We start from the raw sequence: 27,207 nt of genomic DNA on the forward strand, positions 1-27,207 counted from the left end.
TCTGTCTTCTTGCGATGATGGGGGAGTGGATTAAAAAAAAAAGGGGGGTTAAAAAAAACCTAATGACATTTTCATGGATACATCAATGTGCTAAGATTTCAGACTCGATGCCCATTGAACATGTCAAGATAGTGTGTATTCAGCATTATATTGTAGCCACTTGTTTTTCACTGACTCAGTGGACTTAACAGAAATAATTACATTCAATCACCACAGGACCATAACATCATTATGTATTTAGTTACAAATATTTAGACTAGCTCAAGTGACATTATTTCTAAGCCATCAATCATAACTGAAACTAGTGGGGTAAATTAAAAACAAACACTTTATGTATGGGTTAAAACATGTTTATTTCAACACATCAACAAGCATGATTTGAATGTCCACTCATAAGGTCATCTACATGAAGAGCTCTAGAGATATGACCTAACAGAATCACCTCATATCAACAAGCATAAGTGTCCACTCATAAGGTCATCTACATGAAGAGCCCTAGAGATATGACCTAACAGAATCACCTCACATCAACAAGCATGATTTGAGTGTCCACTCATCAGGTCATCTACCTGAAGAGCTCTAGAGATATGACCCAAAAGAAGCTCCTCTCTCATCTTAGAGTCTATCAGTGGATATTTCTCAGCCTCTTCTGTGTCTATCTGTGGGAGAGAGAAATGCCAGAAAGCATCTATCAGCCAACAGCTGTTTATATAATATATTACTTTTTAGGTATTATTTGCTCGGTTCTTTCAGGGTCTAACTGACAACTTTAAGCAAAGACTTTATGTTAATCATAATGTAACAAAACTTTTGAGGTTAATACTGCCTATTTTAAGCAAAGACTTTATGTTAATCTTGGCTAATGTAACAAAACTTTTGAGGTTAATAGTGCCTCTTTTAAGCAAAGTCTTAAGGTTAATCCTGACTATTTTGTGTGAGTTACAGCTTTTAAATTAATCATGGCAATGTTATTACTTAAGCTCCTCTTGCCTACCACTTATTTACTAGCCTGCATCTACCTTCTCAAAAATTGTACATTGTGATCAGTATTCATTCACACACTGGTTTCTTCCTACTGAATTATTGACTCATTTCTTGTTTAAATAAAAGAATAAAAATTATTTTTGTCACTCAGAGTTAGTGGTAAAAATACATATATTAGACTGTAGCTGTGGCTAGACTTACTGGTATAACTTTATATCCTAGAGTCTTAAGCTGGCGAAGTTTGCAACGCATCATCCCTAATAGCTTCTTGTCAAAGGTGTAGTTAGCTTTGCTCAGTAAAAGAATCACTAATCTAAAATTGGATGATAAAAAGATGGGAGTCAAGTATAGATTTACAATTTTGACAGGAAAAAATATTTTTAATGGTAGACTGTATTTCCTCCAACACAATTAAGTATTATGATTGTGTCAACCTGTTATGTGCAATCTAGGCATTTGACTCAGATTTCAGCTACACGGCAGCAGTTGTTTGATTTTGGAGTTTTCTCTCCCAGATGGGTTGCTTGCTGTCCCCGGCTATCAAGCCTCATCTATGTAAGTGTTCGAATTTGGGACTTTTTGGTTTAGCAACCAAGAGCTTTACCACTCCTACCACACCAACTCTAATACAGAGACACAACAGTCATGTACTTTATTTGACACAACTAATTTGTACTGAACCAAAACAACTAAAGTTTTTTTTTAAAAACCAACCTTTCAATGTTTTTATCAAAATAACCTGGCACAGCAGTTGAAGCTAGCTGTTCTTCAGATGGCTTTATAAAGCAACCTTTAGTTCTATCATAAAACAACAGAATATCTGCAAATTGATAAATTTTATGACAATAAATAATAATTAAAATAAAACTTGTTCAAAGAAGCTCTAGGTTAATTTAATAACTGGGCATTCAAATTTTTTAATTATCTATTTTAGAAATTTTTATGTATAAATAATAAGCTGATTTTATGAGTTTTTGTTGCAACTTTTTTGTGAACACGTGTTTGTCATCTATTAAAGGGAAGTAGCTTACAAAATAACTAGTAAATTAAAATATAAATAAACAAAGTGAATATGGTTATCATGCAAGCAATTCACCTGTTGTTCGGAAATGGGGAAGAACAAATTTGCAATGTACTTTATCATCTCCCAGGGCATTCAACAGGGACTCTAAAGCCGGTGTGACAGATTTCCTATAATACACATCCACATCCAGGGTCAGGTGCTTCAACTTCTCCTCCACTATAGCAAGCTGAGACTGTGGGGTTGGACAGTACATTCAATTGGTGCAAGGGAAATTAAATTTTAAAAAACAAATCCACCTCCACCAAAGCTAGCTTAGACTAAAGAATTAACCATCCATTAAGTATTTAGTGGTGATGATTTAAAGAGCTGAATAGTATATCTAAACGATTAATGTTTGCTTCGTTAACAACCCCATCCCAAACACCTTTAAAAAAAATATAGAAATATGAGGCAGAGAAGTTAAATGTAAAGTGTATATTAAAGGTTTAATGTTTAAAATGTAACATGTGTACACATTAATCATATTTGTTACCTATCCCATGAAATAAATGGAAACAAAAAACAAGAATTATTGAACAATTATTCATAAAATAGTTTTTAACATTTTTTTAGAAAGAGATAATAAATGTTACTTTAGAGAGCCTATTGCCTTTGTAATCTGGACATTCAATGGGTACAGAATTGTGAATGAAGTGAAGTTGCAGGAACTTTTCTCTGACATTTTGTAGACCTAGAGAAGGCAAACTAAATTATAAAAACTTTATAATAGTTACCGTAGATATACATAATAATTAACAAATGAAAAACTTACCACCAAAAACATGTTAATATTGTTTTAGTGATTAATTTTTAATTAAATTTTCAAACGCAATTAATAAAAATTACATTAATAAGTAGTTTAAAAAATTTCACAATGGTTTAAGTTTACAAATAATCAAACCTTGAATTTTAATATTCACACAAGATATATATGGTTGAGATACAATTAAACTACCTCAGCAATACAAAGTCAAAAACATAGCTTACCCAAGGCTTTTTTCACAATGTTTGGATCAAACAGGTCTTCTATCAAGTCATGAGGGTAAATGTTCAGCATGATCAGACCCATAACAATGTCAACTAAATTATCCGGGTAGTTCAGTATGGTATCTATTGGTACATGTCTCCGGTAAAGCCCCACAATTTTGTCAACTGATTCCAATTGTGCAGGTTCGGTGGTGACAAGTGTCCCACAGGCCCAAATGATTTTAGATATGTCTTTAAGTCTCTGGAACTGAACAGGTGACTCACAGTGGGTAAGGATGGCGCTGAACAGTGCAGGATGTGTGACGCGAACCGATGCGTAAGTAAACGTAATGTGCATCACTTGGCTTAATCCGCTGGTTTTCTTTAAATAGTGTGTTGCAAGTATTTTGTCACCCAATGCAGTGTAGAAACTAGGCTTGATGTAGTTTGAGTACCGAAACATTTTCATCATCATGGGAAGGTACCAAGGATGTAGAATATGAAATTCTTGAAGAAACTTGCTTGCAATCTGGTCCAATAATGCCACAGATTTGATTCTATTTCGATCAACAAAAAGCAAATGACAAATTATAGCTATCTGGTTCAAGCCATAATCAGGAAATTTTTGTAGCAATCTTTCTTCAATGGCCAGGTATAAAAATGGTGGTGCGTTAGAATGGCATTTTATATGAAACACAAGACGGGTCATTTCATGTGGCGTGAAATCTAGCAGTTCAAACATTTCATTGAAGTACGAAAGCATGGCACTATAGTAGTTGGCTGATTTCTGTTGCTTTATGTAGAACATGTCAGCAACTGTTAGTATCTGATCAACAGTCATTGAATCAAATCGACGCCATAGCTCAACAATAATTTGTTTTGAGTTTCTATCCATAGTTTGTAGATCTTTAGCTAAAGACATCAGCTGTGGTATACTCTGTTTTTCCAGGTTCTCCTCAGACATATCAAAATAACCTGTAGCATGACACAACAAAAATTAATAAATAATATAAGACTATTATGTATTTTCAACTTAATAGAGCGTCTTTAAATAGATATAATATAAGTAATATAATACTAAATTTTAAAAGAAATTTAGTACTTTAAAAATATATATGGAGCTAGTTTTTTAAAATAAATATTCTTAACATGATATCTAACAAAAAAAAAACCTATATTTAACTGAAGTTTACATTCAAATGAGATTTAATTTAAACTATGCTACATTTCAGAACACCGAGACAAAATGCTTGACAAGTGCTGATCAAGAATTATAAAAATAAAACAGAAAATAAAACATGGATGGAGTTCTTATATCTAAAATCTGTGTAGTTTTATTAACCAAAGAAATGTTAGAAAACACTCCTGTAAGTTCTTAAAACTGATTATAAACAAAATAATTTAAACTAAATTCTAAATAAACTAGCAGCTAACCATTGTATGATGGAGGTAAAGTGACATTTTTCATCAGATGTTGGTGCATTTTCACTAGCCACGCTGGGTCATCTTGCTTTTCGTCTACCCATACTCCTGCTCTTTCAGCATTGAAACTTTTTGTATGCCCAAATCTGTCACCGTATTGATCAGAATTTCCAAACCTTCTCTTTCCTTGATTAAAATTATTATTGTGGTCGGAAGGTCTGTATTTCTGAGTCACCTGAGTCTGGTACAAATCACTTTGAGACCTACTTGTTTCACTGTTGTGTTGTTTGTCTCTGTGTTTATAAGAGATCTGTGAGCTTTTTAGTGAGGAGGTTTTACCATTTGGAACCTCTGGCTTCCAAGTTGAGAAGAAATTCACCACGGGTAAATTAGCACAGCAGATCCGCGACAACTTAGGAATAAGCCTTAAAATGGCTGGATTAAAAAATACTGCATGTGACATTTTTTTTTTTGGGTTAAGTTTTAACTTTTTGTAAATAACACCAGGTTCAAATATCAGTTGTTATTTTATGATCACATTAGCTAAGACTGGATTTCTTGTTTTAGTTTATCTAAAACTGCCTGAACTGTAAGCCCGCTTGTTTTATCCACACGTAAGATTTTATTTCGAGATTTTGATCCCTAAGAACATGGAGAGAAAAAACAAAGGCAAAAATAACATTGCATTTTTAAATGATTGTAAACTTTTAAAAGATTGTAAACTACAAACTAAGATAAAATTTTCATTTTATATAACCAATATATTCTAAAACGGGATAAACTTTAACTAAAGTCAATTTTTAATTAACAAAAAATGTGTGTAATACCTTGTCTAGCTGAATGTCAGATTTCCTAAGATCTAACACTTTAGAGATGTATTTGACAAGTTCTGTGTTGGCCTCTCCCTCAACTGGGGGTGCTGAAATCTGAACACCAACCCCTTCTTCTGTCACACCTAAAATTATAGTTACAACAAACAAAAATATGAATAAAATACCAATAACTTTCAACTGTAAAGTTTTTCTCTTGTAAGTAGAGATTAAGGTAGGGTTATCAACTGAACCATTGCACTGGTAAGTTTGTACTTTTCTGTACTTAGCTTTTGGGGGAGTTAAAAATTATACATGATACCTGTGACACTGTTTTGTTTGGCTCCTGGTTTGGCAAGGATTTTGATTAGGATGGAACCATCAGAATGGACGGTGACTGCTGAATCCTCACTGGTAGTTGCACCTGCTGAACTGGGTGTGCTAACACTTCCTTTCTATTAAGTAGAAGAAATATCATAATAAAGGTGAGGCTGGTTAACTTTTTAAAAAATTGACTTATTAAATGGACGCCAGCGAGAAAAGTCTCAAAGGTATTTGAGAGGCCCATAAATTTATTTAAAAATCATGCAGGGCGTAGTTACAATTAATATGGTTATAAAATCGTGTCTGTCTGGTTTATTTCGGACTTTACTAAAGATTGGATGTATTTGATGCTTTTAATATTTTCGGTAACTAAATACAAATTAAAAAAAAAGCAAAAACAATTTGGTTCACGTGTAATGGCGACATAAACAATGGCATCCTGCTATTCCATAGGCTGACATAAATTTTATTGTACACACTATAAGCTAAAAAAAGAAAAACTAGGTCATGGGGTTTAAATAATATTAATAAATTCGCATTGTTATTTAAAAACTTGATCTGCAAAGTTTTGTAAACAAATAGTTATCGATCACTAAGTTACTGTACAGCCAATCAATATTTGTCTTACGAAAGTGAAACATCCGGTTATAACTTAGGCTTGATGAAAATAAATAGAAATGTAGCCTTAAACTCAACAAATTATTTTCAAGTTCTCTGGATTTGCAACTTTTATAGCATTTATTCTAAAAAAACAAAATTTCTAAATGAATTTTATGAATTTTTGGCTTAGGTTTTTATTTTTTTTACGGTCTAAATCTAAAAAAGCACGTTTTTATTCCATGTCAACAACATTATGGAAGGATTCTCATCAACTCACTGGTGTCCATTAAAATAAAACCCAAAAAAAAAACTAGATCTTTTTAAATTAGGAAATTTGTAGTGTATTGAATACAATTCCAAAGAAAGATGACAAAATAATTTTTAAAATCTGACATTATTGAAAATGAATTAAAAAATATCACACAAAAAAGTGGCTGCCAACATCTCCAATGTTAGATTATAAAGAGAAATGCAAGTGGAAGCCCTTTCAGAAATAATTTTTTTAAAAGATGGCACTAGATGGGTCATGTTTTGAGAATGAGTCCAGATGATAATACAGATATGGTGATGAGCTGGACTCCTCAGGGAAGAAATAAACAGGAAAGGCCAAGGGAGATGTGGAGGCACACAAAAGAAAAGCAACTGGAAAAGGCAGGACTATCTTGTGGGACTGTCAAGGAAATAGCCAGAGACAGGCAAAAGTAGAAAGAGCTTTCTGTGGTGGCCCCATGTGTCTTGGGAACAAAAGATGATGATGATTACAAAAACTACAATATACTTGTACTACCAAACAAGTAAAGGACTTTGGGTTTCATGGTCATATAATTATAAATACCTTTGTTTTTCCTTCTTTTATCTTTGGCATATTGTAAGTAGTAGCATCTTTATCATCATGATGTGGATATAAATATCTGCTTTTGTTGTTAATTCTAAATAATAAAATAAAAATGATTAAGGTCTAATGATCAAAGTCTACTATGAGAGCACAAACTGTATTTGAAAGTAGGCCTAACTCTATTGTCTGCATATCAGTCACATCTCACAAGTCATTGTGTAATGTGTATAGTTACAGGCTTTACCATACTTCCCAGATTTTAAGAGTTCAGCACTTCAAGTTCAGCAGTTAGGCCTTAGCTCATTAACTACTTACAGTCTTTAAAAAAATTGTAAATAAGGGGTCATCCATTTATGAAGTCCACATTTTTTTTTTGGATTTTGGGACCCCCCCCCCCCCACAAAAATCCATTTTTTCCTTATACCAGTCCATATGCGTCCCCCCCCCCCCCCCCCCCCCGCGTGTGGACGTCATAAAAATGGCCTACAAATCTAACTTTTGTAACTTCGGCTAATATTATGTAATAGTCTTACACAGTGAGATGCAATGACTTGTAATTTTGGGACGAAAATAAATAGTTGCGAACGAATGTATTGTAACAAAATAGAATTGTAGGCCCAGTCACTAGCTTAGGAAGCCGCATTACATCTCTCAAAGACAAGTTTTATTTTGGATCCTCGTGAAATACTTTCGATCTGGAAGTATATCTATTTTAAATTTGCTTTTATGTCGTAAAGTAGTTGTCGTAATTTTTAAAATTGATAACTTATTAATTAAAATGATAAAATACTAATGACTAATTACAAACTAGGTCTGTATATAATAAATTAAAACTTATCATCAATTTACACATTTATAAACTTAATTAATTTTAAATTTTATTCTAAACAGTATTTATTCATCCTGTTCCAGAGACAACGATCTACAGTCGTATTTTCGAAACAATGGCGGCGCCCATAAATTCTCTTAAGAAAAACATACTGCGGACCAGGTAGGCCTAAACATAATTTAAATTACAATTAACAATTAAATAGACCCTCTTTTATAACAATGTCAGCCCTTGTCGCTCCAGAGTAAGGTATAAAATTATAAAGAGAAGAGGATAACATCCAGGATAACATCGCAAGACAGGCATTTTTTGCATACTCAACAATAGGGTAATCTATCGTTTTGGGTACGTAAAATCGCCCGCGACTAGTAATGTGAAAAACAGGTGACTCCTTACATTTTAATAATTATTTCACATTTTGAGGAGGATTTATGTTTTGAAAAATACAAAAATGTTTCCTTGTTTCATTTATGTACCTGTTTTTAAACAATTGAATTAAAACTTTTCAGTAATAAATGAACACCAGCGATGTTTCCAACAGATGCAACCATGCTCATTTACTATAGCAGCCATTTTGTCTAAGTTTTATTTTTATAAGCTTTTAGCGCCAGATTCAGGGGGAAGCCACTCTATTTTACAAATGGCTGCTGTTTATATAGCAAATCTTGCTTGCAGACACTGCTGTTTAAAGTTAATTTCTGGCCTATATTAATATATTTAGCCATTGATTTAGGTTTATTATTCATTTATCTATAATATTTTACACAAACATATCACAATATACTTCTATTACAGCCTTGACAATGAGGTAACGTTTACGTACATTAATAGCCGCGGGCGATTTTACGTACCCAAAACGATAGATTACCAACAATAGTACTATAGTCTTAAATAGTAAATAGTACTCAATACAATTCTACTACTAATCTACTCAATAAATAATACTAGGCCTACTGCTTTTTTAAAAACTAAGGCCTAAATACTTAAATAGTAAATAAGTAAATATTAAATAATAGTTAAATTTAAATAGTAAAAGTGGAGCCTCCAGTGGAGGTATCCTCACCACAGCCACAGGTGAAAGTTCAGTAGGCCTTAGCGGGCCTTAGCCTTAAATTTAGGCCTAGATCTATGAAATCTATACTATATAGAGTTAGAGGCCTATTAAATAAATATTAGGCCTAATAAATAATAAATAAAAAAAACACAGGGCCAGACAATACTGGGGCTGATTCGGTGATTAGGGGCCTAACAAAGTAACATTAATAATAAAATTAGACATTAGTAGCCTATATTTATTAGGGCAAAGAAAGGCACTAAGACTCCTAAGTAAGACTAAGTTGTAAGTTAGTCTAGGCTAAGAGACTAAGAGCCACACTTTTTGTTTTTAGCACCTTTACTGTACAAAAACTACATTTTTAAAGATTTTTACTTTTTACTAATCCAAGTATTTTTTATAATATTGAATTTAATGCAAAATTATTCTAACACATCTTACTCAATATAAAAATAATAAAGGCTATTTAATTTATGTTTATTTGGTTTAATTTAGCCTTTATAGCCATACCCCAAAAATCAGCATTTGGGGCAAATGTAGCCGGACCACAGGGCATTAAGTATTTTCTCCTAGTTTAGTCTAACTCCACAGTAAAAATAATTAATTTCTAACCCCAAACTAGTTAATGCTGTGTACATACACATTAAATGATATCAGTTATCACTAGGCCCCATTGGACCCCCCCACAATTGCTACAATTGCAGGTCTACATACATAGGGCCTACATTCTAGTAGTTTACAGTAGGCACATTAGTATACCTAGTGTGTAGCTGTCCAGAGTTAAGATTGTTGGATGTAAAAAGGGGAGGTACTAGCTAATCTGCCTTGGTGCTTTCCCCTGATAAACCTTGTGTGCTATACATTACATAATATAACATGGAGGTGAGAAATGTTGAGGGGAGAGCAGTGGTACTGCTTTCCCCTTTGTTCTCCTTGCTGGACCCTGAGGGCCATAAATTACATAAGAGATGCTATCTCTGTTTGGCTGAGATCTAAGGACTTAGTTTATGTTACCTACAAAAACATAAAGTTTTATGGTGGGTTAGATACAGGTGGGGGCTGGGTATCATGGGGGTGAGAAATTGTGAGGGGGGGGGCAGTGGTATTTAATGTGTCTGATCTCATGCTGGACAGCAGTAGATTACCATAATTGGGGTTAGGCGTATGGTAGGACTAGGGTTGGGGTTAGAGTTAGCAAATAGCATTGACATTAGCCAGCAACTATTTAGTTAACTATCAGTAACCTAAAACACCTTTTTTTTAAAGAAGATTCTATTAATCGGACACTGGTATAAAAATTCTCCTATTAGGCCTAAACTAACTAATATTCTTATTTTTTAATTAGGCCTAGGCCCTAATTTAAATTTATTATAAATTCTCCATGAGAAAAGGAAAGAATGTAGGCCAGCCAAGGCAATCCTGAATTCTGGAGAATGACATTGGAAGGAGAAGAGAGGCAAGGGTTGTCAGGCTTACGTTGGCGAAAAGTAAGAGAGCTGCCCTTAAGGCTGAAAATGTACTGAAATTTAATTAGCCCTTTAGAGTTGTGCAATCAATGGACTCGAATTACCCTAAATAGTTGTGCTAGCTATGGGCTCATATTACTCTTTTTTTAGCCTTATTCTTCCAACAAAACAGACTGTATTGTGTGGTTGAGTTGAGTGATTGCGCTTTAGCCGGATCATCTGGGGGGGGGGGGGGGGGTGAATCTAGTATATCTAGAACTAGTAAAAGATATCTACCCATCTAGTCTTTAAGTAAAGCTTAACAAATAGCATATTTAAATCTACTATTTACGTTTTTATCATGTTAATCCTATCAGGACAACTCATAGGCCAGAACAATGTACTTTTAGATGTCAAGAAAAACCATGACACTGTAGCCTGTAGCATTGTTTAGTAAATATGAGCATGCGCTTTTTGTTCCAGCTAGAATTGGCCTATTCAATGCCCCTTAACTTCAAACACTATTTCTATTAGTATTGCTATTAACTAGCCTACACACTACTCTAACTACTAAAAAGTAACCAAGAATGGCAGTTTTTATAAATTACATTTGGAATTTTAGCTGTCTGCTGCTGTTTGTCTTCCTAATCTTCCTGCTAGAGTTATGTTAAAAAATACTCAAACGTATTGAAGTTCAAACACATTGGAAGCTGATTATTGAAAGTCTCAGGTTCAAAACCACAGTTAATTAGGGTTAATTATTATCTAGTAGGTAACCTTGTGCACATGCATTAGTCATTAATTTTTTTTAATGATTGAAAAGCTGCGATCATCTTGAGCACTTTTACAGGTCTGTTTGCTTTAACCATGCTCAGCCCTCCTTAAAGCATAGGAAGTTAGCGCCACACAGTCTCAGGGGCTGCTTTTTTTATAATTTCCAGGGTAAGCAGTGTTTTAAATAAAGACGTAAAACAGTTTGGAAAACAGTACCTGTTTGATGATGATGATGAGACCTGCTGGAACTCTGACCAGGTATGAAGTAATGTATATTAAGCTAATACTCTTAAATTTTAGTTGGTGATCATTTTTTAATAAATAGATTTTACTTATTCAATATTTTTAAATTCATAAATTTAAATGAATGTCAATAATTTTCCACAACTAGGCTCACAATGGCATGGAATGTCAGTTGTTTTTGGTTTATTGAAAAGAATTAATCATAGCTAAAACACTGGTATAAATATTATTACAGGGTACACCACAGTGGGTGATTATAGATTTTAATCAAGCTGTCTCTGTTCAAGAAATTCATGTTCAGTTTCAAGGTGGATTTGTGGGGAAAAGCTGCCTACTAGAAACACCAGGGGAGAACAACGATTATGTCCAGGTTTTTAGTTTCCAGCCACAAGACAGTAACCAAACACAAGTATGTTTCAGTTTCATTATTTTTAACATTTAAATTGTTTATTTTGCATTATATGAATTAGTAGAAACAAATTTTAGAAATAGGTATTAACAAGAATTACATTTAAACTATGATTTTAAAATGGCAGTTTTCACTGTTAGTCAATAGCTGTAATTTACATTTATTTGTTCTTTTAATTGATAAATTGTAAATTAATAATTGATTGCTGCTTAAAACTATGAAAATACAATATCAGAATATGGACTTCTTTAATCACTTACTATGTTAAATGATTACAAATTTAATTTTGTTACAGCAGTTCAAGTTATAAAGTAATAATACATTTATTGTTGCATACAAAACAATATGTGTAATCACTTGCAAGCTGAAAGTATTATTCTTTAATTACTTTTTTAATGAGGAAAATCAAAGATTCATCAAATCTATTTTACATTATTTAGTACATTTACAAAAAAATACAAATTAAACGGGTTTATTTTATTTTACAGATATTTCATCTAACCGAATCTGTAAAGTTATCAAGCTTAAGAATTACCTTTGACCAAAGCACAGATTTCTTTGGTAGAATAACTATTTACAAACTTGATATTCTGGGACAAGCATCCTGATGGTGTGTAAGCAGTGTTTTTCATAATACTTGTTGTATATACAGATATGTTATTGAGTACATCATTTACAAAATTAATAAAATAAATCATAACATAAATCAGCATTGATTCCTCTGTTTCAAAATGTGTCACTGTGCGTACATGGTACTATGTTAAGATTAATGTTTAATTCGCTTGATGTTAATCAAAGTTTTTTAGTAGTTTTATTTATTGTTTCTCAAGTACTAAAAGAAATAGAGCATAATGACTGTAATTAATAATATGGATGCAGATTTCTTCCTTTTGATTTTTGATCTTTAAGTAATTCAGACATTACTGGGTTATTGCCCTTTAATCTTTGGTACATTTTTACATTTTAAATCAGTTAATAATTTGACTGTCACATTTCAAACAAATCCTTTTTTTTTGTTATTTAAATTATCAATAACTTTGATCATAATTTAAGCTATTAATTGCTTACAAGCTTCTAAAGTTGTATTAAGATAAGCTATCTTCTGAATTCAACTCACAAGTAAATTGTTCCCCATTTTCTTTTTTATAAGTAAAAGTGTTGTTTGTTTCTTGTTTTGAATCAGGCAAAGATTTGTCGTTATGATTTTGTAGGTAGACTCGTGTTGTCCTCCACCGCGCATGTAAAGCCGTCCTCAAACGATAGAGCCCATACAGGAAAACCTGGATGAGTGGGACAGCTATTAAAGCCACGACACATATAGCGATGGCTGCCGTGCCAGGCCTGCCAGAGTAGTCGAGTACTCGGTAGATGTACATGTGCCCTTTGTGATTGGTGCCCCCTGCGCCCCAGTAGATAAGGGTGAAGGTGATGTAGATGCTGAGGAAGATGACTGGCATGTGAGCATGCTGGATTCTGATTGGTGCCCTGTTTAACATAATGTCTGAGAGTACGAGTAATGAGTTCAGCACATGCGAGTTTATGCTCATGTACGTCTGAGGATTTCCTGAAAAATAAAGACATTTTTTATTTAGTATACAAAAAAAAAATTGTTTCAAACTATAAACCTTAATCTCACTGTCAAAGAAATAGAGTTGATATATAATCTTATTGCTATGTATGTTTTTGCTTTTTTAAAACCACTTTATATTATGACTTTTTTGTAAATTTATTTATTTGTATGATGCAACACAGCCAAATCTTGTTTAATACAAGAGCAATACTATTTAACCATAATTATAATAATAATATTAGACTCATATTCATATATTGGGTGTTTATTACCTCCCCAATATTTGCAGGAGAATTTTTTTTTCATTTACGAAACGTTCATCACTATGTTGTTTCTCAAATTAAATGATATTGACATCATAATGTCATTGTCATGTTTCTGAAGCTCAAAATCTCGTATAACCAGTATTAGAACCCATAACCCAGGTATTATTGCTTTTACGACAAAATCTTGATTACCTCCCTTCTTTCCCAGCCCAGACCTAAAACAGCGGAAGTGTCTGCTTATAAAGCCATCATTAATTAATTACCGCAGACGTTTTCACCATCGACTCGCTAATTGCTCCCAGCTATCAATTAATTACTTGCGTGGGAGGGGAGTAAAAGTAAACACGACCAACCTGAATACACGATACCCCAAAACATCGCCGTTACCAGTATCGACGTGGCGTTGGTGACGTTCTGCAGAAACCACTGGCTCGAAATCCCCGCCGGAAGCTCGTCATTGACCTCTAGCTCCCGGTAGCCACGCGCTGTTTTGATTTCCACCACGTGCATGGGGGAATAACTTCCGTTATTGTTTATTGACTGGTCGCCGTCGCTAATACTGAACACGTCATCCTCCCCCGCTCTGCTGTTGTTCTTTGTTGACCTCTGGTTGAAGATGTAGAACCAGCAGTTGACGGCGGTGCAGATGAAGCGGGCGGTCAGGCAGAAAAACGACCAGTAGGTTAGCCAGATGAGTATCTTGACGCCGTAGCCGGTGCCGGTCCCGCTGTAGAAGATGACGCACAGACCGTAGAGGCTGCACAGCGATGACCACACGGCGTACAGCAGGGCGCTGTCCGTCCACTGAAACAAGCATAAACAGCCGTGTTGGGTGCAATACAAACATAAACAGAGTTTCTTCCAGGCATCTCTTCCACCCACCCTCCCGAAGAAAGTCTACACCCCCCCCCCCCCCGCCCCTGAACGAAATGTAAATTTATATAAAAAAAGAACATACTTTTACCAGTGTCCGCCGCCACCCTCCGGGGGAAAAATTCCGTTCTCCGCCCCCGAAAATATCAAGTGCCCCCCCCCCTCCCAACCCCGAGAAAAAGAGTCTGAAAGAAACATTGAACATAAACAGCCGTGTAAGATTGTTAGGTGTGAAACAAACATAAACTGCCCTGTAAGATTGTTAGGTGTGAAACAAACATAAACTGACTTGTAAGACTGTTAGGCCTGAAACAAACATAAACAAGCTGATACGTAAATAAACTACCACGCCCGCCCACCTACCACCGCAGCTTTTGCCACTTCTCTTCCATGAATGCAAACTGCTTCTAATTTTAGAAATGAAAACTTTATGTCATCAGACATTGTCAGCTGGTGTTTAAACGCACCATATTGGCCCGAGAATCTGCTATCATCCACCCCGCCCATACGCGTCCATTACGGTCAAGCAGTGTTGGAAGTTCCCATTCTTTTCTAGGTAGTAAGTCATAAATAATTGACCCCCGCCTGCTCAGAATTGAAAAAAAAAAAAAAAAAAACGCTGGGCCTTACTAAATTATCAACAAAAAAATCATAGATATGAATTTTGTTTTATTAAGCCATGCCGACCTGGAGCTGCAGTAGTTTTTTTTTAATGGCGTAGTCTAAACTAAACCAACTCGGTAGTGAGTTTATTGGGGTCCCGTTTCACCGGACCGCACCGGGTGACACTATTTAGGGGGGTGACACCAAGGCAAAAAATAGCAAAATATATAGAGAAAAATGATAATTCCACTTACTTAAGTGATTAATTCGAGTGTTAAATAGTCTTTTAAGAGGTGCAAATCGAAAGTTTGAGGGGGGGGGGGGGGTCAAATTGAAAGTTTGAGGTGGGGGGTGGGGTGCAAATCGAAAATTGAAAGTTTGTCCCCGGGAAGGGTCGCTACGCCTCTGGGGGGTGACACCATTAAGTGCCGCACCGGGTGACACCCGACCTTGCTACGCCACTGGTTGGGATTGTTTGTTGGTTTCGTGGTTATGGTTGTTGCAGTGGTGTCTTCCGTTGTCTCGGCAGATTTTATTTGTGGTTGTGGTTTCATGGGAATCGAGGCGCCTTGCTGTGATAAGCTTGTGGTTGCTGTAGTGTAATTGGTGTCGTTGCTGTTCCGGTGTTACTTTGATCTGTCTGATGGTGGCGCGCTTGAGATCTCAGCTGTTGCTTTTTGGAATGGGGTTTATGCATTGGTTTATCCAGTGTTGTGTAGATGAGCAGTGTTTGCGGACTTGTTTTCAGAATGGAATGGCTATTTGGACGTCATTTGTTTGGACGTCGTAATTAATCTAATGTAGTGTGGTTTTCTGATGTTTTTTCTGGGCCTTTGGTTATTCTGTGAGAGTTTGTTAAATGAAAATTCGTGTGCCAGCTCTTCCGTAGTTGAATGATAAAAATTGATTTTTTTTCGCCAATCCACTGCCTAATGATCATCCTTAGACACTTCTTTCGCCAGAGTAATCAATGAGGTGGGCGTAGCTTCACAAATGTTTTGGTTAGAGTCGCTTCCATTACATTCTTCAACAAAATTAAAAGTGAACGTCTACAGATTTTTTTTTTAAAAAAGGTAGTCTATGTTAGCTTCATATTTTGATAACAAAAGATAGATCTACAATATTTATAGTTTTTGAAAAAAAAACGAAGATACATTTCCACTTCCAGTAACAGAGCACATTAAATATTACTTGTTTGGTGAATAAAGTTGCTGATGTATACAAGTTAAATCGTTTTTATATTTAAAAATACTTTATAACAATATTCTAAAATATATTGAGCATAAAGATTAGGCTAAACATCATACACGGCTGTCAATAATTGTTTTTATAAATAAAATAAAAATATCGCCCTCACATTTTTTTATTATGTTATCACCTAATGTCTCTTTATTTTCAAAGTTAGGAGTATAGTTATCGGTTGTTTCTCTTTGTTATTGCGAATTTATAAATGGGAAATAACTAATACTAATAGGAAATATACGTCTATGAGAGGTTTACTATTCAATATTTCATTGTGTTAAAACTAAACAAATGTCATTATATATTTAGGCATATATATATATATATATATATATATATATATATATATATATATATATATATATATATATATATATATATATATATATATATATATATCTGATAGACATTTTCTAGTATTATGGGTTTGATGGACTTTAAACATCCTGTTGTTTTTTGTTGTTTTTTTTTTTCCTTTTTTTTTACTACAATGCCGACAAAAAAAGTATTGAACGGACACAGGAAAGGTTGAATTAACTTACATCTAAAATAGGCCTAATCGTATTTATCAAAGTAAACGGTAGAGGGGCATCTAGTGCTGCCAACCTTTCACAAGGCGTCTGGTGTGGACCTATTGTTGCAGTGAAAGATTATAAATAAAACGTGCTTGGCAGCTGCAATTTACATTTAGCCTAGCATGCATTGTTTCTTTAACGTCTTTATTTGCACTATATGGTAAGGGGTATGGGGCGTTGGAAAGTATAACTCTTACAGTAGCAGTCTCTTTCTCAGCATTTGTTTAATCATATGCATATATATAAATAATATATATAAACACACAGCTTCGTAGTCCTATATATATATATATATATATATATATATATATATATATATATATATATATATATATATATATATATATATATATATATATTGATAATATATTTAACTGTAGACGAACAGACACATGTCTACCGGTAAAAATGAAGTGGGAAAAACCAGCTGAAAGAATGAAGTGTTGACAGGCATGAGTTAGCTTGACATCAACTCAGAAGTCGGGCAATGCTTATAACAATTACCCACTACTACCAAGCGCTAACATGCACGCACATAGGCTTTCGAAACATTAAATAAAACAGATGTCTTGGTAGTTTAATATTATATTAAAAAGTTGTTCGGTTTAATTTCTCTTACTTCTTGTTTCAGTGGGGGTTGTTTACATTTGATTCGGTTCATGAATGTTATTACAAATTGTGTAAAGAAGGAGAATAAAAGTAGTAATGCCAATGTGGGAATGGTTTGGAAGACAATGTTTCTTCCAGACTTTTTTCCACGGGGGGGGGGGGGGGGACTAAAATTTCCGGGGGGGGGGGGGGGGAAGGGGGCGGACACTGTTAAAAGTATATATTTTCTATATAAATTCCATTTAGTTCGGGGGGGGGGGATGCCTGGAAGAAACTCTGGTGGCGTATTCTGGTGTGGGGGCATGGTACAATAAATGTAGAACTACCAGGCTATTATTCTATCAAGATAGGCAGCACGGCGAGTGGGGTAGGGTTACGCTTACACTACTTACAGTAATACGACGCCAGAGTCTGTACAACCATCATCGGAATGTGGAGGAGGGGTGGGGGAGTAACAGCGAACTAGCGAGGACCGACTAAATTTTAATCACAAAGTCTGGAAACCAGTTGTTTTTTTTTTTATTTGTCTGTGCAATAAGATAGGAAATAAATCACTCGACATCTTTTAAGAAAAAATATTGTTATTCTCTCCCTCTAGTAGACATGCTTAAGTTGCAGGTTATAGATCTAATGTTAAAATTTGAATATTTCCTGAAGTAGAGGCTTGCCTGCAGTGTTTCTTCCAGACTTTTTTCTCCGGGGGGGGGGGGCACTTGAAATTTTCGGGGGGGGGGGCGGTAGACTTTCTTCGGGGGGGCGGACACTGTTAAAAGTATATATTTTCTGTATAAATTTCATTTCGTTCGGGGGGGGGGGGCGGTAAAAATGTTTCGGGGGGGGGGGGGGCTTAGCCCCCTTGAAGAGATGCCTGGAAGAAACTCTGCTTGCCCGTGGTTTGTAAATACCCAATATTTGTATCAGTTTCCTACGGGACTAACAAAGCTCTCGTATTTCTAGCGACACTCTCAATAAACATCTCGCGAGAAGTGTTTGTTTACATTTTGTGCGAGACTTTTTTTTTTGTGTCTCGCGGCGTTGTCTGATCTGTTGATAACCTAACTAGGGTGGTCAGATTATAGCCACGCCTTAAACGTGCGCTAAATAGAGCGAGGGGGCGTCACATTAAGCTACAATTTAAAATAAGGGGTCTGATGGTCCCTACTTAGGGGTCAGCAATTAGCGACCTGTAAATTGAAAGCCTACGTAGTCCTACGTTTTTAGAGTACAACGCTTAGGGAATAGGGATCAACAATTAGAGTTCTGCGCTTATGTTTCTATAGCCTACTTGCCTGCCATACAACTAAAACTTGAATGTCGTTAAAAGGCTTTACAAATGTTTTTTTAATGAAGATCAGAGTTTCTTCCAGGCATCTCTTCGAGGGGACTTAGCCCCCTCCCCCCCGAAGGAAATGGAATTTATAAAGAAAATATATGCTTTTAACAGTGACCTACCCCCCGGAAATTATAGTCCCCCCCACCCGGAAAATTTCAAGTGCCCCCCCCCCCGGAGAAAAAAGTCTGGAAGAAACACTGATGAAGATGTTAAAGTACTGTATTGTGTTGTATTCGTGTTGGGTGGGGGTGAAGAAGTGTTAGAAATCGAATATGGAAGTTATATGGCTATGGTAACATTACTTCAGGTTTTATGGGTTAAAACAAATAAGTTTATATATACCTATACATGTGTGTATTATATATGTATTATATACTTATGTGTATATATACATGTATATATATATATATATATATATATATATATATATATATATATATATATATATATATATATATATATATCATTTTTAAGGAGATTTGCTATTAATTATTGTTCTGATGGACGAGCGGAAGCTGTGTTTTTTGTCTCATCCATTTATCCTTCTGTGTTCAAAAATAATGTCTGACAACTTGAAAGCTACCATGATGAGTTGCGCTGCGCTTATCATTAGTTAATGTGGTTAAAATGACTGTTGTTTCCGTTTGTTTTTTACTCTCAGGAAACGAAAGTGGATTATCATCTTTAAAATATTAAGTGAAGACCCGTAAATGCTATTGCTAATTAGGCCTTAATTAATGTACAAAAGAAAGTCGGGTGTGATGACTGGTGTGGGCAGTAGAGAAAACGAAGCGAAGGCTTGCACGTTGGGTCACGATGGGTCGGCTTTCATTTACCGCCCCCCCCCCCACCCTTCCCCCAAACTACGAGCCTGTCATCAAGAGGTATCGTAGAGAGAAAAAAAAAATGAGAGAGAACCGCAGCTTTTGTTAAACAACAGTATTGTTACAATATCAGATTGTTAATCTGAACAAGCCAACTCAAACACTCTTGAAAAAAAAAACCAACAATGCTCATTTTAGATGTCAAGATTCAGGTTCAAAGTTCATGTTTGTGCTTAATATAATTTAATTTTGTTTCTGTTTGAGTAGCCCTACCAGCACTTCTGTGTTTTGGTGAACACAAGAGCATATATATATATATATATATATATATATATATATATATATATATATATATATATATATATATATATATATATATAATATGTGACTAAATGGTTGTAAGGCAAGCTAGTTAATTTTGGAGGCTACCACTCTATTCCTTCATTCTTCCTCGGGAATGTTTCCCACTTACATTTAGGTCTATGTTTAATATGGGTACATTTTTACAGTTAAGCCGAATATATATATAAAATAAAAAGTATTCAAGAAATCAAGTAAACCTAGATCTAGATCTAATACCCATAGAAGGGCCATCATTCCAGGTGTTCTTACTCCTTTAAAAAAATGCCAGAAGACCTAAATGTTCTTTGTATAAATTTTTCATAGATCTATATTAGTAAATTATCCAGACAATCAATAACCATGAACTTCTTACCATTTAGAAAATGTAGGTAGTTTACCACGCACTCGTATTATTTTAACCTTAATTTAATGCGGAGGGGGTGTGGTGACGTATCACTTTGTTATAGTGTGTACTTTCGGATTAGGGGGTGGTATGACCGAGTGATATTATATGATGTGGTGTCAACTAATTTTCCCAAAATTCCTGATATTTAAAAGTGTTCGATCGAGAAGTTTACATTATGTTTTTAAGCACATACAAAAAATAGATCTAAAAGGCTTTGTAATGATTCCAACGAAAAAGTAACGCGATCTTTTCTAAAATGATGTAATGATTTTTTTTTAATTAAAAATCACAGTTAGGTAGCATATGGCGAAATTGTATGTGGTCCGTGTGTGTGAGAAAGAAAGATGGTGAAGGGTTGCCCATCTATCTATCTATCTATCTATATATATATATATTTCTCTTCTGGGAGCCGTCCGAAAACAAGCTGCAAGCGCCTCCTTGCAGTCCCCTCTCTTTCTCTTTCTCTCTATCACTATCACTACCACCCCCACCCCACCCCTACATTGTCTGGTGAGCTGTGGTCACACTAAATGTTTACAAAGCTAAATGTTTACAAATCGTAGAGCCGTAGAGCCGGGTTTCTATTAGGGGCAGATAATTTAGTTCGATTTTAAACTTACAGGAGGTAACTAAGAAATAACTAAGAGGAGGCTGCTTTCACGGGGGGGGGGGGGGGATTGTAGGGTCGGGGTTAGGGGAAAGGGGGGGGGGTGTTAGTGTTTTAATGCAAATATTTTCAGTGGCAGCATTGGTACTGTCGAATTCACAAATTATGAATTACTGAAAAGTAGAAAATAAAACAACTAAATAGCGGCGTATGATACGCTGCGGGTCGCCTGGTATATATAATTCTCTTCTGGGAGCCGTTAGAAAACAAGCTGCAAGCGCGCTTACAGTCCCCTCCTTTTCTCTATCACTATCACTACCACCCCCACCCCCACATGGTCTGGTGAGTTGTGGTCACGCTAAATGTTTACAAATCGTAGAGCCGGGTTTAGTGACGGCTATTAGGGGCAGATAATTTAGTTTGAGGTAACTAAGAGGAGGCTGCTTTCACTGGGGGGGGGGGGGTGTAGGGTCGGGGTTAGGGGAAAAAGGGGGGGGGGGGGTTAGTATTTTAAAACAAATATTTTCAGTGGCAGCATTGGTACTGTCGAATTCACAAATTATGAATTACTGAAAAGTAGAAAATAAAACAACTAAATAGCGGCGTATGATACGCCGCGGGTCAGCTCGTAAAGTCATATAGTATGAAGGTTGGTGTTCTTCAGAATGTTATATAGCGTTATATTTTTGTGTTTTAATAAAATGTGTATCATACACCGAGTTTTTTTTTTAAACCTGTATCATTCATGTTTAAGAAAAATTCCCCTATCGAACATGAGGGGGGGGGGGGGGGGGGTGGTGGAAATGAAGTAGAGTTCACCTGTTTACGTGACCTCGACATATGAAGTAGTATGAAGAAGGGATAGTGCATGCAACATTGCGCCTTTACTTTCCATGGACACAATGACGTCTTACGGACTTAAGCCACGGATTCGAACGTGTGACTTTTACGTTAGCAGTCGTGTGCTCTACGGTCCGCCCATACCGTCTTAACTACATTAAATATAATTTAAAATTATTATGGATCTAAATTATTTAGATTCTAAATAAATAGTAGAACAATCGCCTACTCACCATGGGAAGAAGAAAATCATCGTAACGGCTATGCGTTAGCAAAAACGACTCAAACGTGATATACTGAAAGCACCGCGGCCAAGCCATGCTTTTAAAATCAATTAACAACTTTTCGTTTTAAATCCCAATGCTTGCGTTCAATTGTCATACAAGGTCCACTGACATTCTAGCCTAGTAGGTCTAAACTCTTGGCCCCTAGAATTAAATGTGTTGCTTTATGCCAATAAGACTGACACCATCCTTCCCATGAGTCATGAAACAATAACAGTGTCATCACCGGACTGTCAACACGTCACTTGTTGAATAGATAAACAATCGGGCTGTTATATTTATTTTATCTCTTACAACACATTAGGCTAGAATTTAATCCTAAACACAATCCTTCCTATGCATAGGCCCTGTAGTTTTCTCTTTTAAAAAACCCCTAGGCTAGACCTACTAGCGCAGAAATCACCATAGGCCTACCACTGCCCTTACACTACTTAAGCACAACTCTGCGTGCGGTTACGTCCCTTTGTTTCACAGCACTTGATGACGTAAGAAGAGTGGGCTTGTATTGCTACTTTCGTTTTTGCGGACAAGTATCGCGTCACTGGTATAGCGGGCAGACGAGGTTAATGATAAAAGTGTATTCAATGTTTTAAGAAAACAAACAACGCGCTTGACTGTTATTTTATCCCCCTTGCTTCTTGTTAGATGTAAAACGGATAGGGCAAGGAGTTTCCGGTACATCAAGCTAGTCGTGAGCTTGATGATTCTCTGCACGCGCGCAAGAATTACGTCTTTGATAAATGTGGACGTGCAACGAAACACATAGGATAAGTCATCGCTAGTTGTACCGACTGCTGCATTTATCATTAATAAGTGTGTTTTATAAGAGCAGTAGTTAGGCTTGCACGAGCAATCGAAAACGAGATTTTAATGTTGTGTCGTCTTATCAAATGCGGTTTTGATCAGTGTTTCTTCCAGACATTTTTCTCCAGGGGTGCACTTGAAAATGAAATTTTCGGGGGGCGGACAACAAGTTCCGGGGGGGGGGGGGACGACACTGTAAAAAGTATATATTTCCTATATAAATTCCATTTCGTTCGGGGGGGGGGGGGGGCGGTAGACTTTCTTCGGGGGGCGATGCACCCCCCACCCCCGAAGAGATGCCTGGAAGAAACTCTGGTTTTGATGTCTGAAAAGATTATTTTCAAAAATGACGTCACATCCCTGTGGAAAGGGGGGTCTTAATTTTTTTGACGATGTGTGATGGGGGAAAGGGGGAGTGGGGTTTAGATAGTGTGACGTCACACTTTTGCATTAAAAACTATTAACTACATTTTTGTCTTTATTTTGCGTTTTAGAAATCTGTTTTAGTACACTGTAAACGGAATAGAAATTAATTAGTATACGTTGAACGAGCGCAGTTAGTATCGATGTCTAAAAAAATGTAACTGTAATTTTGAGGTAGAAGGGGGGGGGGGGGGGGGTAGGCTGTGGTGTGACATCATTTTAGGGTGTGGGGGTCTGCATTTTTGACGATGATTTAAAAAGACGTTTTTATGGTTTGTCCTTATTTTTAAAAGTTTGTTTTTGATATTTTCTTGAAAATGTGTTTTTGAGGATTGTCGTATAAGGTTATAAGACGAATTTCACAAAGTTAAAGACAGAGAGACCAAATGTGCGCGACTAACGAAATTATTATCTCCCGTGAAAATCGGAATTATATTAATTTAGGGGAAACAATTTAAGATTAAATTCTCAGTCAATAAAATAATGCCAAAATGCACCTAGAAAACGTATAATAAATTAAGTAGGCCTACTCCAAACTGATTTTCAGATACATTTAAATAGATAATTGTTTTATTGTCAAAGGACATTAGAAAATTAAAGTACTTTATTATTAAAATGAACAAAATTTGTATTTGTTTGTTTTACAATTTTAATTTTTACTACACCCAAAATTCAGCAGCGTATATGAGACTATTATGTCCCTAAATTAGCCATGTTTAAATTTGGTGTTAATGCAGGGGCGGAACTATAGTGCCGCCAGACCCCGCAATGCGGGGGGGCCCACGCCATTTAGGGGCCCAAAGCCGACCATAACAATTTATTTTATAGTTTAAAAAATCTAATTTTCTTGCATTTTTGACTTGATGGTTGTTTTGTAAAACGATTTCCGTAGCTGCGGTTGGATTATCTTTATTCTATAGACACTACCCACTCTCTTTTATATTCTTTTCCCCTTTGTTTTTAAACCACTGTGAAAGCCGAGTCCTCTTTCTCCTACAATTAAACTTAGCAAAGATAAACAAACGTACAAACTACTTCCATGACTTATTTCCCTTTTTTGATTAGTCAAATAGGTGTGCTCATAAACTCATTTGAAAAGATTTGTACCAAACAAATTAAAAAGCAATTACTTCTCTATATTATTACTTTTTATAAAGTACTTACTAAAGAATCACATTGTATAAAAAGGAAATGTATTTAAATTAATAATATAAATACAAAAAAGCATAAATATAATCATAACACGAGACACCATAACTTCTTCAAAGCTTTCTTGTTTTATATTCTTTTGGGCGACCTATATCTAAAGGACCTACAGTAGAAATAAAATAAAACTGATTTTCTCAAAACACACTAATGCACATACACACATGACGTGATGAAGTTATTTGCTTTAATTAAAAAAAAACTTTTTTTTTCAAATCCCGAACAGGCCAATGAGTATCCTATGTTCGTATTTTGTTTATATATATATATATATATATATATATATATATATATATATATATATATATATATATATATATATATATATATATAAAGGCCTATATACTATATATATGGGGGGGGGGGGGCCTAAAAAAAGTTTTTGCGGGGTGGCCCTTTTTTTCTAGTTCCGCCACTGTGTTAATGTCTTCATATGTTCAAAGTTTTCTCTAATAAAAGCCAAGAAAATTAGATTCATCTCATCGACTGTGAGTCAGATAAATCTGATATGCCATTTGTAGAATCAATTGGTTCATTTTAAATTGTCTAAACATTCAATCAATCAATCAAGTCTTAGGTAAAGGCAACTCTCCAAATTTACGGGACATAACTTTTAATTACCTGTAAATATTTATAAAGTCAGTAATTAGGAGTTAGTTAACGGATAATTAGTAGGATTGTGTTGTGTACTTTAGAAAATAATTAACTGCCATATTTAATTAGAATAATTAACTGGTTGAAATTGTATGAGGCTTTATAATGGTGGAGATATTAATAAAATGACATAACCATTACATGCCAATGGGCTACACTATATACTTTATACTTTTTTGAAATTTCATATCACGAAGGTAATAATAGAAAACAAGCGCCTGTAGTCAGCTAAGACATGTCGCTTCTCATTCCCAATCTAACATGGTGTTCCCTTAACTTAAACTCGATACTAAACTTAGCACGTAAACAGTTTAAAATGTCCATTTTCGTAACAATAAACAAAACTCTAAGCACGTCTATGGTAAAGTCAGTGTAGGCCCTATACCAAATGTATCTAGATTTCTTTGTTTTTGTATTATATAAACACACATGGCGTCTGTACTTTTTTCTCCTTCTAAAAACTGACCTGGCGAAGTGCCAGCAAAGAATGTAGATGAGACTGTTTCTGACCAGAGTTTCTTTCTTCGAGGGGGAGCAGAGCCCTACCCCCCCCCCTCCCCCCGAAGAAAAAGTCCGAAAGAAACACTGTTACTGACAGACTTGATGTTATTTTTAATTAGATATCAACAAGACTCTTCCCTATAACACGAAGGTGATTCCCATAATTAGGCAAGTGACCTTATTTTAGCCTTTGGTGGGTGGGTGCAGGTTATAGCATAATAAATATATTTTTAATATAATCTTGATATATATATATGGCTTTTATATATGTTTCAAAGAATCTCTGAGGAAAAATGTCTGAAAGAAGCGCTCCAGGGTCCATATTGCGTGTTTCTGCTTCAGGCTTACTAAAAGCATGGTGTATAGTAGTGACTAACACAGTGACTCGTGTGTGTTGTGTGTGTGTAGCGTGCCGGACAGATGAAAGCTCGGTAGCTCAACCATACTAGAAACACCAGGAAATATACTCTTCACTGTCTAAATTTAGTGCAAACTTCAGGACTAAGGGTGAAATTGTTCAAAGTAACACATTAAATGTGATGGACTACAGTGTAGTGTTAGCTCCATCTCTGTACTTGCTTATAAGTAAAAGATTCAATACATGATTGGAAGCTTTTTTTCTAAGGTGTCATCTCACCCCCACCCCAAGTTTATCTAACTCTTGTAGGTCTTTCATCAGTTCAGGAAAATTTAAATGGTTTGGAAATAGTTCTGGCCAATTTATATGAAATATGTCTAGAGAAAGGTCATAAATCCTCTTTATGTTTTAAAAAGAGTCATGTGCTTATTGTTTTTCATCTCCACAAAAAATATGTAGATATACTCTGTATTTATTTCATGAGTTATTCAACTAAACTATTGTTCTTTCTGTTCAATTTCTATGATTTCATATTACTGTATTTGATAACGAAGTATATGTTTATGCAAGTCTTTTAAAATCAAACATTAAAATTTAGACTGTAAATGATGTTCTAAGTATTAAAAGCTGTACATAACTAGATGTGAGATAACCAAGTGTATGATTTTAACAGTTGCAAGTGTTCCATCACAACCCTTGCTCATTTAATGACTCCCTCCCAACTTAGATCTTATCTCAGCATCTTGGACCAGAGAGATTGTAAATTTGTTAGTTTATATGACAAGTTTTTTCTTCTTCATAGAACAAATGATCTCTTTTTACTAGTGTAACATCTACTTTATGTCACAGGTTTTTTTCTTCATAGAACAAATAATCTCTTTTTACTAGTGTTACAACTGCTTTAAGTGGACAGGAAGTACATTTTCTTACCCGCCTGTTAAGAAAACAGACCAGTATGAACTTTCTTGAAAGGTCAGTAGGTCAAGATTTAGTTCTTCAAACCACTCAGTCCAGCTGAACAGAAAGTCCAAGTTAAACACAGTTTCTTCACCAGTAAAAGATGTATGTAACACTTTAAACTAATTTAACTGTACTAAATTCAAGAACAGCAACTGGAACTAGACTAAAAT

The 27,207-nt window shown here is 35.3% G+C and overlaps 4 protein-coding genes across 5 annotated transcripts; 1 reads left to right on the plus strand and 3 right to left on the minus strand.

Moving 5' to 3' along the window:
• Nucleotides 1-345: 345 nt before the first annotated feature.
• LOC131956627 (FAST kinase domain-containing protein 5, mitochondrial-like) lies at nt 346-4,898 on the minus strand. The gene is made up of 7 exons (XM_059321154.1): nt 4,448-4,898; nt 3,035-3,988; nt 2,641-2,738; nt 2,081-2,240; nt 1,699-1,804; nt 1,186-1,297; nt 346-659 (listed from the first exon to the last, which is right to left on the minus strand). The coding sequence occupies exons 1-7, from the start codon at nt 4,896-4,898 to the stop codon at nt 528-530; spliced, it is 2,013 nt and encodes a 670-aa protein (XP_059177137.1). The 3' UTR covers nt 346-527.
• Nucleotides 4,899-4,938: 40 nt separating this feature from the next.
• Nucleotides 4,939-7,707, minus strand: LOC131956628 (UPF0235 protein C15orf40 homolog). Of its 2 annotated transcripts, none has more exons than XM_059321156.1 (5): nt 7,650-7,707; nt 7,004-7,097; nt 5,567-5,699; nt 5,263-5,390; nt 4,939-5,077 (listed from the first exon to the last, which is right to left on the minus strand). In XM_059321156.1, the coding sequence occupies exons 2-5, from the start codon at nt 7,031-7,033 to the stop codon at nt 4,979-4,981; spliced, it is 390 nt and encodes a 129-aa protein (XP_059177139.1). In that variant the 5' UTR covers nt 7,034-7,097; nt 7,650-7,707; the 3' UTR covers nt 4,939-4,978. The 2 variants fall into 2 exon arrangements, with proteins under 2 accessions (XP_059177139.1, XP_059177138.1); XM_059321155.1 differs by having other exon boundaries at nt 7,537-7,699.
• A 212-nt stretch (nt 7,708-7,919) lies between these two features.
• Nucleotides 7,920-13,095, plus strand: LOC131956626 (nuclear receptor 2C2-associated protein). Its single transcript, XM_059321152.1, has 5 exons — nt 7,920-7,994; nt 11,273-11,363; nt 11,584-11,757; nt 12,246-12,367; nt 12,969-13,095. The coding sequence occupies exons 1-4, from the start codon at nt 7,948-7,950 to the stop codon at nt 12,363-12,365; spliced, it is 432 nt and encodes a 143-aa protein (XP_059177135.1). The 5' UTR covers nt 7,920-7,947; the 3' UTR covers nt 12,366-12,367; nt 12,969-13,095.
• Nucleotides 12,727-22,530, minus strand: LOC131956625 (protein rolling stone-like). Its single transcript, XM_059321151.1, has 3 exons — nt 22,081-22,530; nt 13,947-14,397; nt 12,727-13,321 (listed from the first exon to the last, which is right to left on the minus strand). The coding sequence occupies exons 1-3, from the start codon at nt 22,165-22,167 to the stop codon at nt 12,843-12,845; spliced, it is 1,017 nt and encodes a 338-aa protein (XP_059177134.1). The 5' UTR covers nt 22,168-22,530; the 3' UTR covers nt 12,727-12,842.
• Between the last annotated feature and the right edge of the window lie 4,677 nt (nt 22,531-27,207).

The sequence above is a fragment of the Physella acuta genome, unplaced genomic scaffold (assembly GCF_028476545.2).
Source record: "Physella acuta isolate Inbredline_101_S28 unplaced genomic scaffold, ASM2847654v3 ptg001163l, whole genome shotgun sequence".
Taxonomy (NCBI): domain Eukaryota; kingdom Metazoa; phylum Mollusca; class Gastropoda; family Physidae; genus Physella; species Physella acuta.

Bases quoted from the DNA above. Each gene is read 5' to 3' on its own strand.
- LOC131956626 (XM_059321152.1), top strand. From the start codon at position 7,948: ATGGCGGCGCCCATAAATTCTCTTAAGAAAAACATACTGCGGACCAG. The intron at 7,995-11,272 runs GTAGGCCTAAAC...TATAATTTCCAG, and splicing joins AAAAACATACTGCGGACCAG to GGTAAGCAGTGTTTTAAATA. The intron at 11,364-11,583 runs GTATGAAGTAAT...ATATTATTACAG, and splicing joins CCTGCTGGAACTCTGACCAG to GGTACACCACAGTGGGTGAT.
- LOC131956625 (XM_059321151.1), bottom strand. From the start codon at position 22,167: ATGGCTTGGCCGCGGTGCTTTCAGTATATCACGTTTGAGTCGTTTTTG. The intron at 14,398-22,080 runs GTGAGTAGGCGA...TGCTTGTTTCAG, and splicing joins ATGATTTTCTTCTTCCCATG to TGGACGGACAGCGCCCTGCT. The intron at 13,322-13,946 runs GTTGGTCGTGTT...TTTATTTTTCAG, and splicing joins TTGGGGTATCGTGTATTCAG to GAAATCCTCAGACGTACATG.
- LOC131956628 (XM_059321155.1), bottom strand. From the start codon at position 7,646: ATGCGGCTTCCTAAGCTAGTGACTGGGCCTACAATTCTATTTTGTTAC. The intron at 7,098-7,536 runs GTAAGACTATTA...TTTATTATTTAG, and splicing joins AAGTCATTGCATCTCACTGT to AATTAACAACAAAAGCAGAT. The intron at 5,078-5,262 runs GTATTACACACA...CCATGTTCTTAG, and splicing joins CTGACATTCAGCTAGACAAG to GGATCAAAATCTCGAAATAA.
- LOC131956627 (XM_059321154.1), bottom strand. From the start codon at position 4,898: ATGTCACATGCAGTATTTTTTAATCCAGCCATTTTAAGGCTTATTCCT. The intron at 2,739-3,034 runs GTAAGCTATGTT...TGCCTTCTCTAG, and splicing joins CATTGTGAAAAAAGCCTTGG to GTCTACAAAATGTCAGAGAA. The intron at 1,805-2,080 runs GTGAATTGCTTG...ATCAATTTGCAG, and splicing joins TCCCCATTTCCGAACAACAG to ATATTCTGTTGTTTTATGAT.